Source organism: Myripristis murdjan, chromosome 22 (assembly GCF_902150065.1).
Source record: "Myripristis murdjan chromosome 22, fMyrMur1.1, whole genome shotgun sequence".
NCBI lineage: Eukaryota > Metazoa > Chordata > Actinopteri > Holocentriformes > Holocentridae > Myripristis > Myripristis murdjan.
The window spans coordinates 28,643,790-28,659,690 of NC_044001.1; the positions used below are offsets into that span (position 1 = coordinate 28,643,790).

At 39.1% G+C, this 15,901-nt stretch overlaps 1 protein-coding gene across 1 annotated transcript; it reads right to left on the bottom strand.

Annotated features, from left to right (window-relative positions):
• Positions 1-2,828: 2,828 nt before the first annotated feature.
• On the bottom strand, positions 2,829-11,361 carry dio2 (iodothyronine deiodinase 2). The gene is made up of 2 exons (XM_030044693.1): positions 10,900-11,361; positions 2,829-4,110 (listed from the first exon to the last, which is right to left on the bottom strand). Exons 1-2 carry the CDS (start codon positions 11,122-11,124, stop codon positions 3,520-3,522), a joined length of 816 nt encoding a protein of 271 aa, XP_029900553.1. The 5' UTR covers positions 11,125-11,361; the 3' UTR covers positions 2,829-3,519.
• Between the last annotated feature and the right edge of the window lie 4,540 nt (positions 11,362-15,901).

The following is a 15,901-nucleotide window of genomic DNA, read 5'->3' on the forward strand; positions in this document are numbered from 1 at the left end:
GCAGTGACCAGGTGTGGTTCGCTATCCAACCAGAGACAGAGTCAGGGACCCTTTCGTCAAAGGTTTTCATTCATACACCTTTGTCATCTCGACCAGAGCAGGCCATCTGCTGGCACCAGGCCCATGGAGCCGCCATGCTGTCACTGTGGCACAAAGACAGAATGCTGAACTCCTCAAACAACCTCCTGACCCACGTGACATATTCTTGACCCCTCTTGACCCCACCTACCACACCAAATGGCACTCTCACCTCCAGCCCTTTCTGACCTCAACACATCATGCAACCTAAGAATCTTTACTGGTTTCACATGTGTGGCTAAAGCCCAAGATTTGATTTGTCAGGCACATTAATAGTCTATGACAGACATTTCAAAACAGGCCAAAAAAGATTGGTTTCCCACAGTCTTGATCACACAAGGAGGTTATTCATAAACAGGCAAGCAGCTGTAGCCTTAAGCATTTGTTGTATGCAAAAATATAGCTTGAAGTGAGTGCAAAAGTTCTCATCAGTATAAAGTAGGTGTCTCCCAGAAATTAAAATTATTAAATTTAAATTTAAAGTGATACTTCAGCCATCATGGATTATATTTTTATCAATTGCTCATCATGTGCCGCCCTCAAGTCTTAAGCTTTTTAAACTGAACTTGAACTTGATATGTTTTGCTCTGGTAAAAATATGGAATTACAGACCCAGTTTTTCCACTGGATCAGAGACGGCTGTCGTTTTGGAAATATAAGTTTACCATGAAGTAAAACATGTGTGTAAAACGCTCTTAGTCAGGCACCACACAGGGAGTATTTAACACAAAAATGATGCATTATGGGTGAAGTATCCCTTTAATCCTGGTAGCACCTCTGGACGAGTGAGACCAGTGAGCCCATACATGCTCTGTATATAGTGGAATATCTAATTCCTACTTAAAACATGTCAGACATTAATATCAGTATCACAAACCAATAATAATAACAAATAAACCTTTTTCACACATTCCAATAGACATTCATTAATTCAATGTCTCGTCTTAATTTTCCCTTTGAAAAACAAAACTTTTTTTCATTTTGATTTTATTTTCATTTTAATGCGCTATTGTGCAACTTTATAACCACCAGTTACATCTGACTTGATTTCCCAAGAGCCCCTCTGGCATCTGGTCAGTTAGTGTAGAGTCAGAAAATGTTTAATAGTGTGACAAAGGCACTCACAGTGCTCCTGTGCAAAGACGAGGAGTGGGGAAAACAAAGCAGACAGGACTGAGTGACAAAGCTGCTAGATACTAGGGATGGTACAATAAATCAATAGTGCAATTTATCATGACACTTCATATTGTGAGGTGTCATCAGTACACCTGTGCCAAGTATGGATGTTTGAGTTTTCAACCTAATTTGCATAGATAGCACATTTGAGTTCCTATGAGGTGTATTTGTTAAAATGTGCATATTTAAATACTGACAAACATGACTCATTCCTGATTATTGAAAAAATGATTTAGCCTTTTCCTGGGTACTTTTTGTCATAACTGTTTCTGTTACAATATACGGCATCTCGCAGAATCATCTGTATCGTGATACTATCCTTATCATAGGTAAAACACTGTGATATTATCATCATGCTACCCAGTGATACACGAAGAAAGATGTATTTATTCCACCAGTGAGCCACTGGTTTCACCCAGCCAGGTTAGCTTTTACAGCTCATGAATTTATAACCTCTGGGTCGACTGATTAAAATGAAGCTTTTTCTTTTTTATCGTAAAAAGTTTTATTTTATCATGGTTAGGATAGACTATTAAGTGGTAAAGGTTTAGATTGTTTAACAGGCTAACTCTAGTTATAGAGGAAATATTGGCACAATGTATAATGATACTAACTGGACACATTATTGACTAAACATTTCATTGTTATACCTACTGGAGTATCTGTACTTTTTGTTAATCACTCACCATGTCTAACAGGGACTTAAGCTAGCTGAAAATGAAAAACGATGCATGTTAACCCTGAACAAAGAATCAAAATGCAAAATGGCCAAGTGCAAATTAATAATGGTAAGTTGCGTTACAAAATACCATTATAAATAAAATATTTGTTGTGCTACAGAGATTTCCTTGCCTACAAATCACATCTCCATGCACAGGAAAACATGTTTGTTTGGCACAAGCTCCATCCAAAAATCACAACATAATCTTTACGTTTTTCAGTGCAAATTAAAATTACAAAGCACAAATAATTACTCACCACTAAAACTGTGAATCACATGGAAATTGCAGTATCTGCCAAAACAATTGAAATTTTTTTTACCGTCGTTCAGCCTTCCTCCATGTTGATTTGCATCATTCTATTATTTCTCAATATCAAAAAATAGTGGAAATGCAGGATGCAGCTTTGATTGATATGCTGTATGCTGATGATACTGTTTAATTACAGTGGAGTGAGATGTTAAAGGTAGGGGTAACACCTGAAATGGCCTGCTAAAGTCAGACTGTTGCTCACTATTTGGGATCTAATGCGTTATGATGATTGAATATTATTGCCATAAACCGTACCATTTCAATGCTAGACCATACCATACCTGCAGAAATACTGGAATTATATAGAACTGTCAGATGGATAGCAATAGTCAAACTGATTACTAATGGTGCTATGAATATTGAAGGGGATGGTTACAATATTTTATCATCTTAAATAAAATATAAGTATTGTTTTAGACATAGTGCATATACGAAGATATTACCACAGAGTAAAAAACAAAATATAAATTGAATAAAAACAAATTTCATAAACACATACACACCTCTCTTTGGTAATTTGATTTTCACTTTTAAGACATTTAAGTCAAAATAGATTACACTCTGGACTATAACATTTTTTAGTAGCAAAAAGGGTGCGGCCATATTTAAAGCACAGCCAGTCATTTTATGTTGACTCCAATGAACTTGCTGCCTTGTGTTAATATGGAGCATCAGTGCATGTCTTTACATAAAGTTTGTCTCAGTTCCCATGAAATGGTGTGCAGAAAGCCAATTCAGTTTCAAAAGTAAAATAGTTCCACAAACCTAGGACTTGTTGAAAATTCATTTGTCCATAATTTTTTTATTGGAGGCACTGCACAATTGTGAAAGCACCCCTTTTAATTCTGCCTTTTATATAAAAATAGAGTTCTCTCTGCCTTTCCCATATGGAAAAACCACCAGGCAACTGTCCACCTTTTAAGGGGCGGTCACACTTGTCTTTCTTGTTACACTAATTTCAAATCAAACACATGTGAGGACAGGAAAAAAGTATTTGCATCCATTTTCTGAAAAATTTGGAAATTTGAAAATTTGGTCTCCTCGCTCTGCACAAAAGTTCAACCTGCAAATTTTTTCGCATAATTGCTAGCAATCTAGAGTCAAAATCAAACATGGAGGAAGCTTCCCACCATCCAGCTCTATACAATGCTTCGCCGATATTCGTTGGGACAAACAATTTTTTTTTTCCAGTAAATCAAACGTAATGTGACCGCCCCCTTATCCTTGTTGAGTCCTACCGTTTGCCATAGCTTTGTTCCAGCCACTGCCGTACATCCTTGAGATTGTAGAAAAAAGGTCCTTTCCCACCCAGGTAGGCAATTTTTTTCCGCTGTACAATGCACACCCGCTCATTGAATACGCCATAAGCTACGTTGGCGTTGTTGTCCATGCAGTCAGCCACTAGCTGGCACTGGGGTGGCAGGGAAAAGTGCTCAATTAGCTTGCGTGCCGCCCCCACCCTCTCTTCCAGACTCTGGTGCGTGCGGACTTTAAAGGAACAAGCGCCCATGGGAGGTGCCACCCAGCCATCAGATGGGTGAGCCTCATCGATGTACACTAGTAGGAAGTCTGCCACATCACAAAAGTCCTCCACCAGCCGCCGGAAAGCTGGCAGGTGGCTGATGAAGGGGGGTCAGGTGGCTGAGCCGAAGTTGACCACCAGAGGGCGATCAGATGACTCGAAGTCCAGGAGCCGGCACTCATCCCCTTGTCGGACCTCGGCACTAGGAGGCACACTGGCCATATTGCGGGCGTTGCTGCTCCATCGAGGACTATTAGGTACCTTGACTACTTTTGAGTTGGGTGCCTCGCAGCCAAGCTTCACCTGGGGAGGCCAAAAAGGAGATTGACATTACACACATTGTAGGCATTCTGTGCAATTTGGGTTTCACCTAGACCCTGTAAAAGAGATTCTTCTATAAAGGACTGTTCAAATAAATTTGAACAGTGACTTTTTGCAGGCCCCTTCTGTGGATCCCTGCAGTGATGTGCAAGTCATGAACGAATTGTTCGAAACTCGAGACTCTTTTTAGTGTTACTGGGGAAGGTATGGCTCAGGAGCTAGAATGGTCATCTAGTAATCCAAAGGTTTCTGGTTTGATCCCTGGTTCCCCAGATATCATGTCAAGGTGTCTTTGAGCAAAACACTGGACCCCTAACTGCTTCTGATGGTTAGTTTGGCACCTTGAATGGCTGCCTCTGCCATCAGTGTGTGAATGGTTGAATGTTTTTTTTTTTTTTTCTTTTTACCGTGTGTAGCTTTTATCTGTTGTTTTATTGTACTTGTTTTGTCTTTGTAAAGTGTCTTTGAGTGTCGAGAAAGGCACTTATAAATAAAATGTATTATCATTATTATTATTATTATTATCATTATTAAGGCAAACGTTATAAAGTGCTTTGAGTGATCAGTAGACTTGAGAGAGCGCTATAGCAATGCAGTCCATTTACCATTTACTCAAGAGTGTCAAATCCTCCTCTCCATTAACTCCTAGCTAGTTAATGCAAACTACGAAGATGACGTGAAACAATGTGTCACTATTATGCAAGTCTGATATTAACTGTATTTGTGGAACTGTATCAGCTATCGAGCTATTAATGTATTTACCTAGCCCAGAAAGAAAAGAGCACTTTGGTGCTTGTTTGAACTCATTTTTCACTCTCCCAGCTTGGAGCGGAGCGAGTCATTTGCTGATTCAGTACTCATTCCACCAGCTCAAAGGCCACCCCTCACTCTGAGCTTAACACCGACTGCACCAGTCACTCATGCACCCACAAGTTCCATACCATAGTCAAGTTGGCAAGTCTAGAAGAGCTGCATGATTACAGTAGTTTACCCATTCAAGTCCAACCTCCCATCTCTGATTCCCTGTGACTGTAGGTGTTTGGGAGGTTTTACTTAAAAGACTTTAAGAAAAGTTAGCAAAAATTTGAAAGACAAACAAGACACAAAAAACTATGCTTGTTCTAATTATATATTTAAAACTAAATTCCAAGAAAACTGCCATAAAATTTCCACAAAATGACCCCAAAATTGTATGAAATATAAAAGCAGAAAATTACCACAAAATTACATGCAGAAAATTATGAAAATTACCAAACAATTCCCCACACTTTTTTTATTTTTTATTTTATTTTTTTTAAGAAAAGGATACAAAATGAATTTTATTAAGAGGGTTAAGTGAAGCCTTTCAAAATATAAGCACACCCACAGGCCCCTGGGATTCAAAGTGTTATATAAATAAAAATTTGAACCCAAGAGAAAATTTGCCAGGGGAAAGTCATTGCTAATATCTCCTCAATTAGTGTCATGTCCTAGTCAAACCAAGTATGTACAGTATTTTTCCACATTTTCAAATGGAATGTTCTCTTTGATACTGATTACACTGTCAAAGTGTTCACTCAATTCTATTCCTAATGGAAAAAAGACACTCATTTGTAACCCAAACAACAGATTTTAATTTACAAGCACACACTGTTTTATCATCAGACCCTGATGAAAAGTCCATACATGTTGGCCTGTTTGGTTGTCTAAATGCTCTTAATTCATTTGCAGCCTAAGTACTTTGTTTTTCTTCCATGACTGTCTGCACTATTTAGAAATTTCTTTCTTTTCTTTTACTGCAAAAGCAAGAGTTCCAGGACCTTGTGTTTTACTTATTTTGCAGTTTTCACTTTGGGTCTTAGAGCTCTTTTAACGTGGCATTTAATGCCATACTGTTGTTTTAATACCTTTTTTTTTTCTATGCATCTGTTTCATATGCTTTATTTAATTGTTATTGTTCAGTTCAAGTCAGTTTTTTATTGTCCCACTAGAGTAAATTTGGCAAGCAGAGCACAGATAAACAATGATAATACACACATAACAGTACAACAATAAAATTGATACAAGATGGGTTTTCATATTGTAGTACTCTATGACGGTGTACTAGGGCCACTGCAGGGAGAGGAAAAAATATATACATGGAGCTGGAGGAGGACGGTAATATTCCAAGAAAAAAAAAAAAAACTCTTTTCAAGATTAAAGTCAAGAATTTATGGGACAAAAACTTGAATATTCTTACTTAGATATTCTATGAGATTAACAACTCTGAAACTCAACAACTCTGAAATTCTAAAGTCACAAATTTGTGAGGAAAAAACTCAGAAATTCTGAGATTAAAGTCATAAATTTATCCTGGTGATTTGAGCCCAGAATCACAGTATTATCGTCAGTATCTGGAGTTTGAAGAGACATTGCTGTAACTTGGGCTGATTCAAAAGAAAACAATATTGTGATTCTGGGCTAAAATCAGCAGGATTTCCTTGTTCCTAAATCCCATTGCAAAGTAGAATTTGATGGGGTCATCAGCTGCAGGCCTGATACATGGTGAGCAGCAGCATCTGCAGTGTGAGGCTGATCCAACCTCATAAAGTCAAGTCATGTGGCTCCTTGACCAATTTGTAACTATATAATCTGAGAATTTTTTTGTTTTTTTTCTCAAAAATTTAAATATAAGGGAGCCCTGTACTTCTGACCTGCATGGAGATGATGAAATGCCTTCAAGACAAGATGGTCTGGGCTCCCTAAAACTGATTAAGACCTGGCGATAAAAGATGACTGACATGGAGGAGGGCTGCTTGCTGAGGATCGTACTGGCCACCTGAACAATGTTACTCCATTTTTTTTTTTTTTTTTTTTTTGAATATTCAGGTTGCCATACCATGATCCCAGTGAAAAGGTTAAAATGACTCCTTGAAAGATCTATAAACCAGCACCATCAATCTACGGTCAACATCAAAGAGATGAAGCCTCCTTTCTTATTTTGCCAGCCTCTTAGCCATGTCATCGGATCTGATGTGAGTAAAATCCTCTTACATGCAATATCTCGCTTTGCTACTACCATTTTAATCATTTAACTTGCTTATTTGTTATGATGTGTTTTTGTGTATCTATGATGTGGTTTCTGCAGCTTGGGTGTTCTCAAGTCCAAGACAAATCTCCCCTTGGGGACACTAAAATATATCATATCCTTTCATCCACGGTGATTCAGGCCTGTCTGTCAGGCCTGTGAATCTGCCAGAAATGTGTCCTCATATTCAAATTGATTTCAGCTTTACTTGTTTCAGTGCCATGCAGTCATTCACTATCAATTTGGTATCCAATGATGTTGCCATACCCTGTTGGGGGTGTTGGGGGATAGTTGTCCCTGGAAACAAAAACATAACCATGGAAACAAAACTATATAATTATAATCATACAGTATACGTTGGAGTACTTATTTGATCCACTGCACTTCCTGTTCTGATTCTGACTCTCGCGTGTGTCTGTGTGCGTGAGTGAGTGTGTGTGTGATCTAAATTTGTGGCGGCTTGTCCAAATCTAGTGAGTCGTCACTCTGCAAAGACAGAACTTAACAAACGAGGTGACAGACATGTTTCCTCTGTAGAATAAAACTCGTTCATTGACCTCGTTATCTGGCGGTTGAGATGAAACCTGCTTTCCCGCCTGCCGCTGTTGCTCCACCTCCCCTAATGCCTATCCGTTTACAGAGGCAGGACGTCTGTCCCCAATTCAAATCACGACTGCCTCAATTCTTTGCCCATTTTCAAGTGGGTTGCTTTGTTACAAATATCACATCTGATAATAACTATGTTGTTTAGTTATGAAGATTAGTCCTCATAGCAACATACTCTGTTTTGTAGAGGAGGGCACTGGTTCATGGTAAAGCAAAGTTTCTCTCTGCTCTTCTTGGGCTGTTAGTTCAGTGATTTTGGTGATGAGCCAGACACCGACAGGCCGATCTATGGACTCTCTGGTTTCATGGGTAGTATGTAGTGGCAGATTGCTGATGGAGAAAATGGCAAAAATGGGGCTCTTTGGGCATCACTTTTGGTGTCACTTTTGGAAATTTTTCTGTCCCCCCTCCCTCCCTACAAGGAACTGGAATATCCACCCCTGCTTGTAGGTGTAACGGGGAGCATGATCAGTCACCAGCTAGACATCCAGCCAGTCCAAGCAGCCAAGACCTGGTAACAGAGGGTGGGTGGGTGGGTGGGTGTATGTGAACACATGTGTGTGGATTTGTGATGCTAAGAGTCTTAAAATCTGAAGCTGATTAGAACAGAGAATGAGAAACAGCGGGGGGCAGCGTGCAGAGAGCAAGAGAGACATGCACAGAGAGAAAGAGAGAGCGAGGGAGAAACAAGGCGAGGAATGGATGAGTGAGAACAGGCAAAAGGTCAGGATTGTGTAAACGCTTTAAACTTTGAGATTTCCTGGCCCACTGACCAGCCATCTCACCCACGTAATCACATCTGATGTTAGGCGAATCATCCTCACCAGACACACTTTTCACATCCTTTCAGATTAATCATTACCTGCTAAATTGACACAGGATTAGATAAGTAACCTTATGGTTTGATATTGACTTGTGTATTTTTTTTTCTGTAAAGTTAAAAAGTAACTCAACTTTGGGAGGTGTGTGGATGCCCTGCTGCCCCTGGATCTACAGGAGCAAAGTGATCAGATTTAATTCAAATGATTTTTACTGACAGCTTGAAGTAAATTGGAGCTTGACTTTGAGATGATAGTGTTGTAATGGATCTAACATATCGCAAAAAGTATGTTTTTTTTAAAAAAAGAACTGAGACTCCAAATAACATGACACATTCAATTCTAACTGAATTTCAAGCAGACTAAGTACATTTTGACATTTTCACACTTTTACTCCACCACAGTTCAGAGGGAAATACTGGAGTTTAGCTGCACAACATTTAGCTGAAGGCTGTACATTGCCGATGAGGTATTTAAAATATGATGCATTGTTAGATCTCAGTATGTGCTGCACTTTAACCTACAACATGAAAGTATTTGTTACAGGTTAATGCATCAAAATGTAACATGACACGACGAAGAATGGAAACAGTCTTCATCATGACTACTGGAGTATATTTCCATTAAGGTATTGCTACTTTTACTAAAGGTGTTTGCATTAATCATTGAAAGCTTTTGGTAACACTTTCTAATAATGTTCTTAAACAAATGATTCAGAAGATACACATGAATATTTAATAGACTATCATTCCTATATTTCTAAAATGGTTATAAATATGTGACCATTTACAAATAAATCAGGGTTATGGTTAGAGATAGTCCCTTTAATATATTTATAAATATTTCAGTAAATTTTCTTTCACATTTACAATAACATAACCTTCATAAATATAGCATTAATCATTTGTATATGTTTGCTTATTTTTAAATTGCTGATATACATTTGTGAACGTATCTGTAACTGCTTCACAAACATTTGTAAGAGTAGAAATGACAGGAATTAAATATGTATTAATGCTTTGTAAGTCATATGTTAAGGAACAATATTATAGTGTTACAGCAGATATATTCTGACAGCAGAATATATCTGTTGTTTTGATTTCAAAACTGACAGTAGATATATTCTTACAGTGGGGATGCCTGCTATTGCATCTCTGTTATTTACCACCAAATCTTCCATCCTCGGTCTTTTTAAAGTCTGCAGGTAAAGACATGGTGGGCACCACAGCTTGACTTGCCCAGGTGGCAGCTGAGTGTGGCAAGATGTGGGCTTGAGAACTGTATGGAAGTTTTGGTGGCAGATATATTAGACGATAAATTAGATGTATATCTTCAGGGTTTTCTAACCTTTTCAAGTCGATGCTCATGAACCCCAAGACCCCCACTTGAACTGCTTTTGCCCTAAGGACTCTGATATGAAAAGATATTTTGGTTTGTTTTAGTTATGAAATTGTCCAGCTGTGCTATGTGTACTTATGAAAAAAAAAAAGATTAAAATATAATGTTGAAATAAGTCATACATGTTTTTGTATGTTTGAAACCTCAGTAAATTCACTTGATCTCTTTCAAAAAACATGGAGGAAAAGGGTGATGAGCAATAATAACAACAACAACAACAACAACAACAACAATAATAATAATAATAATAATAATAATATGAGAACATTAGTATAAAATATTTCTTGTAAAAAAAAAAAAAAATGCAAGAAATGGCTAGAACATTAGGAAAACATTATCTTAAAACGCCCCCCCCCCCAAAAAAAATATTATATTATATACATTATATATTATATTTCAGTCATTTGAATCAAATATATCTATACACACACACACACACACACATATAGATAGATAGATCGATAGATAGATAGATTTGTGTGTGTGTGTGTGTGTGTGTGTATTTATTTATATGCACTGTATGTACAGTATTCAAAAAAGCATCTTCAAGGCTTCCCTTTGAGGGAAGAATGCTAAGTGAGAAGATTAAGAGGGCTCAAAATAATCTTAATTTTTTGACTTGTTAAATTAATTTTAAAAAGTGCATGTATAGTATATATACTATATAGTATTTAGACTATGTATAGGCTCCGCCAGTGTAAACAAATGTTTGGTGCACCTTTAAAGTGAAATTAAACTATTCCTCACTTTGTTGAGGACCCCCTGGAGGACCCTCAAGGACCCGTGGGGGTCCCCGGCCCCCATTGTGAAAACCACTGGCTGAAGGTTTGGTGAACTGATGCCCCTGCATTCATGTAGCATATACATACTATTCCACACACTAATTGAATACTGCTCCACTACCTGCTTGTATGCGTCCAGGAGGAAGCTGTTCCAGATGGAGCGCAGCCCCGCAGATGTCAGCATGCGGTGCCACTCTCCGCTGCGGGCGGAGCGGGAGCAGCTGAGCAGCGACACGACCCGCTTCACCAGCACCACCGAGTCGTACAGGGCGAGGAACAGACAGTTGGAGAAGAAACCCGGCAGTATCTGGAGGGTTACCAGCAGGTCCTCGCTTGCCATTCCCATTTTCCCTGCGCGCTGCTGTTGTTCCACCGCAGGCTCTCCCACGGCTGCTGAGTTACAGGCTGCCCTCCATGACCGGTGCGTCGTCGCTGCGTAACCGCTCTCTGTCGCTCGGCGCACGGATCCCTCGCCCTCTAAAGGTGCGCTCTTCTCATAGTAGTGTCTGTCAGCTCCAGGGAGAGCTCCTGACTCTTGGGTTGCTGTGCAGGAGATGAAAGGTGGTTTGCAGAGATTTACAGAAACGGGAATTTGGCGGTGCATGCACCAAAGAGAGGCCACCGGAACTGAATCACTCACACTTTTTATACCCACTAATATTGTGCTTCATGATAAACCTCAGGTCTTATCTTGTGGCAAAACCGTGACGTCAGATGTAGTGCTTTGACCCCCCCTCTTTTCCTCTCCCCTCCTCCCCTCTTCCCTCCTCCCCTGTGCACTGCGCTGGACTGAGATTTGCAGAGCATTTGCCATCAGTGAGTCCAACTTTGATTTAGTAAGTGTCATGGTTATAAAGGCGAGCAAAGATCAAGCAAAATGTCATGACTTTGTTTGTGAGGAAGTAAGTAAGGCAGCAGGCCCTCTCAGCTTCCCTGGTGAAGACGTGCAGAGGAACTTGCACCAGCTTGGGTCTCTGTCTTTCAAAGGTCTGTTGAGTCACCTACAGCTCCTCCAATAGTAACTCCCACCTCCAAAAAAAAAAAAAAAAAAAAAAAAAAAACCTCCCAAGAAAATAATCCATAAAACTATAAACTATAGACTAGTAGCCCCGAAGCACTGTAATGAAGTGTCTGGAAAGGCTGATGGTGTGGAAGCTAATAATAATAATAATAATAATAATATATTGGCAGGATAATATTGGCACTGATGATGCAATATTAACCATAATACATATTTTGCAGCACCTTGAAAACGCCAAGGCTCACACCAGACTGCTGTTTGTGGACTTCAGCTCTGCTTTTCAGTAAGCTCAGACAGCTGTCCATGCCACCTTGCGACTTACAGATACAGACACTGCCATATCTTGACTTTAGTTTGGAGGGGAAAATGTCTGTAGAATGGTGTGATGACCATCATCTCACCATCATCTGTAAACACTTAGAAAACCAATTTTTCACACAAGACATCTTAGGGGATCATTCTCCATGACTACTCCACAACGCTTGTCACCCAGGTTCATTATTACACACAGACATATTGTTTGAGGGTAATGATCATGCTGTGATAGTGAGTGTATTACATTACGGAATCTCAGCTTAGTTTGGTAACATATCAATTAAGTTAAAATCATAAATAAATAGACTACAGTATATAATATAGACTATTATATAATAATAATGACAACAATACTACTACTACTACTACTAATAATAATAATAATAACAACAACAACAATAATAATAATAATAATAATAATTATTATTATTATTATTATTATTATTATTATTGGTTATTAACAATAATAATAATAATAATAATAATTATTATTATTATTATTATTATTGGTACTCAAAGACACTTTACAATGAAATTAGGTCAAATCATGTGAAATAAACACTATTGTGATTAAAATAAACTAGATAAATTAACGTCGAAAGTAGAAAATAAATAAATGTGTTGAAATATAGGAACAACAGGTGCATATGTGTATTAAGGAAACTTAATCAAATAAAATCAGTGAAATCCAAAAGGCACAGGATGACAAGTCAGGAGTCAGGAAAGCCAAGGGAGTAGAAATGAGTGTTTGAACTTGTGTAATAAGAAAGTCACAAATTTAAGAAAAAAATTGGAAAAATACTTTTTCTTTTACCTATCTTTCTTTCTGCAGTGGGATTTGGTAACAAGGAAATCCTGCTGATTTTAGCTCAGAGTCACAAAATTGTTTCTTTTTTTTCTGAATCAGCCCAAGTTACTGCAATGTCTCTTCAAAGTCCAGATGCTGATGATGATATTGTGATTCTGGGCTCAAATCACGAGGATTTGCTTCTGAAAACTAGTTTTTCCATACTAGAGGAAAAACTATTTTTTACAGTTTTTTCTTGTAAATTAGCCACATTATATTTATACTTTTCAGGGTTTATTTCTCATATATTTGTGATTGTTTTCTCCTAAATGTACCACTTTAATCTCAGAAATTCTGAGTGTTTTTTCTCAGCATATCACCCCCACCCCCCAGTATTCTCAGATCAGGTGAGAGAGTTGGAAATCTCAATGTTTGGTATTTATTAGGAGACACGCAGCAGCATTTTGAACTACCTGGAGATGAAGCCAAAGCTCCTTCATTTTTTAGTATGTTGAAAGGAGAGGACATGTCTGATTGTATCTCTTTCTTAATTGAAGGAAGCAAGGCTGTACATGTTTTGTGTGCGATGCAAGGTTCAAACGAGAGACAAGAATATCACCTAGACTTCTGGCAAAGGGGTTTGAACTTTTGATATAGTCTGCTAGCGTGTTTTCTTTGGCATTATGACTGTAATGTTTGCAATTTGCTCACTGGGTCGGCACCTATTGCACACCTGTCTGGCCATGAGGGTTCTCCTCTCTAAGAGGTCCTTCTCAAGACTTCTTAAGTCAGAGGGTGTAGTCCTGTTTCTTGTAAGCTTGTGGGCATGTGAAGCCCTTTGAGACTGCAAACAGTGATACTGGATTTAAATAATCTCAGACTTGATTTTGAACTTGAGCTTCATTAAATTCCAAGTGTCACTTCCAGTCATTGTTAAAAGTTGTCTGCTCCTTAGAATAAGAGATGTGATGGAGCTTTTTGATGTAGTTCTGGGCACTAAGAACCCGTGACCGAAGGGGAGGAGGATGTACTCTGGGAACAGCGGGTGAGATGGATCGTCCAGTATCCTCAGAGCCAGGTTGAGTGTGTACTGTTCTGAGAGTTGGGAGATGGTCTTTGTTTGAGTTCCAATTATTCTCCCACCAGTTCTTGTCACGCTGTCCAGTTTGTTCTTGTTCTGAACTGAGAGGCCAAGCCACCCCCCCACCACACACACATCAGCAGTTTTGTAAGATTTGGTGAAACGTGATAAATCATGCTGTTTGGCTTCATTCACATGGACATCACATGAGACTTAAGGCCACTGACTTTATAAAAATTTCCATATTTACATTAATTTACAGGCAGCTGAGTTGCTAGCAACTTGGTGTGTTTATGATTTTTAGGCACCTGATGTGTGGTTTACCCCAGCAAACAAGTCTTTCGGTCCAGGAACATTCCATTCCAGCTTTCTGAATGTTCCTGTGAATGCTGTGAGATATCCTCAAAGGCTTTTTAGGAAGGTTTTCCTAACACACAAAGAACATTTTCTCTGGCTAAAAATGCACGGTCAGGAGACCATTCTCCTAACCTTGAAGGATCATTACAATGTGTTTTTTCTTTAAAGGGAACATTGCTTAATGTTATGCTTATAGATGTAATATATCTTACTGCAGCTATAGATGCATGTAATCAGTTTCTGAATGGTTATTTGGCCTATACCAAACACATGGAAGCATAAATCTCTGAATTTATTACTGCATAGACTTTTCAGTTAGGAATTTATGCTTCCATATTTTTGGAATAGACTGGATCCAGCTCTCAGGATGTTTTCTGCTACCCCTTTTTCACTATAATTTTCTGTGTTCACAGGCAGCCTGAAACCCTTTTTTTGGCACATGTTAATATACACAATGCTAAAATACATACCTCCTAAATACATACATACATACATACATACACATTAATCTACTACAATAGCATAGTCATAGGCATGTAAGCAGTATTTAAGTAGTACAAGGATACTAAATATCCATCCGCCAAAAGACAAAACATTTACTGTCTACTTGACAAACTCTCAACAAAAATTATTTTTTCCAACACATAATGGTTAATATGGTTAATAGCACTTCCTCTTTTGAAATCAGAAGACTCCCAAGTTTATAAGCTTCAATATGAAAAAAGGCAACCTGTATATCCTGAAAATTCCAGTTGATGAGGACTTGGGGCGGACAAGGACAGAACCCCTTGGACAGAGGGATATGCTGAACTTCAAGCTGTTAGGAACTGAACCCTTTAGGAGGAAGGATGCCAGATACCTCAAGCAGGCAGGGCCCCTGAACTTCAGGTAGATGGGTACAGAACCTCTCACGGGGACAGGAGGCACATATCTTCAGTGGACAGGAACCCTGAAGTTCAGACAGATGGCGATGGAACCTATTAAGAGTACAGGAAGTGGTTACACCTGGGCAGCAGTGACACTTGGGAACTCCCGGATGCTCCTGGATGCCAGGCAGTGGAAATCCCTACAGGAGGTTGGACCAACACCATCAACGCCATCAAGATGGCAGTGTCAGTTAAAGAGGAAGCAGATCTGGCAGATTTGATGAAGAACCAGGAAGTACGCCAGGAAGTTCAGGCAGGGAGGCACAAGGCAGAGCCAGGGAAACACAAAATGGGGCCTGAGCCAGTGGTGTCAGGGAAACTGGAAGCAAAGCAGGAGCCAGCACCGTCAGGGAGGCTGGCAGTGAGTGGGAGCTGATGCTAAAGACTGAAGTGATGATGACCGAGCAAGAGCTGCAGGCTGATACTCTGGCAGTTCAGCACTATATGCTGGTGCACAACTGGGCCAGCTGCAGGGCCAGCTGCTGGTATAAACAGTCTTTGTGGTTGTTTAGGGCCACAACCTCTAGGGGGGCCACACAATCAGTGTGACTTTCTGTGTTGCTTGCTCCTCACACTTTGTACAGTCTTAAACTGATTCACTCAATGCAATGTGTAGCCATGGTAACACAGTGGCAT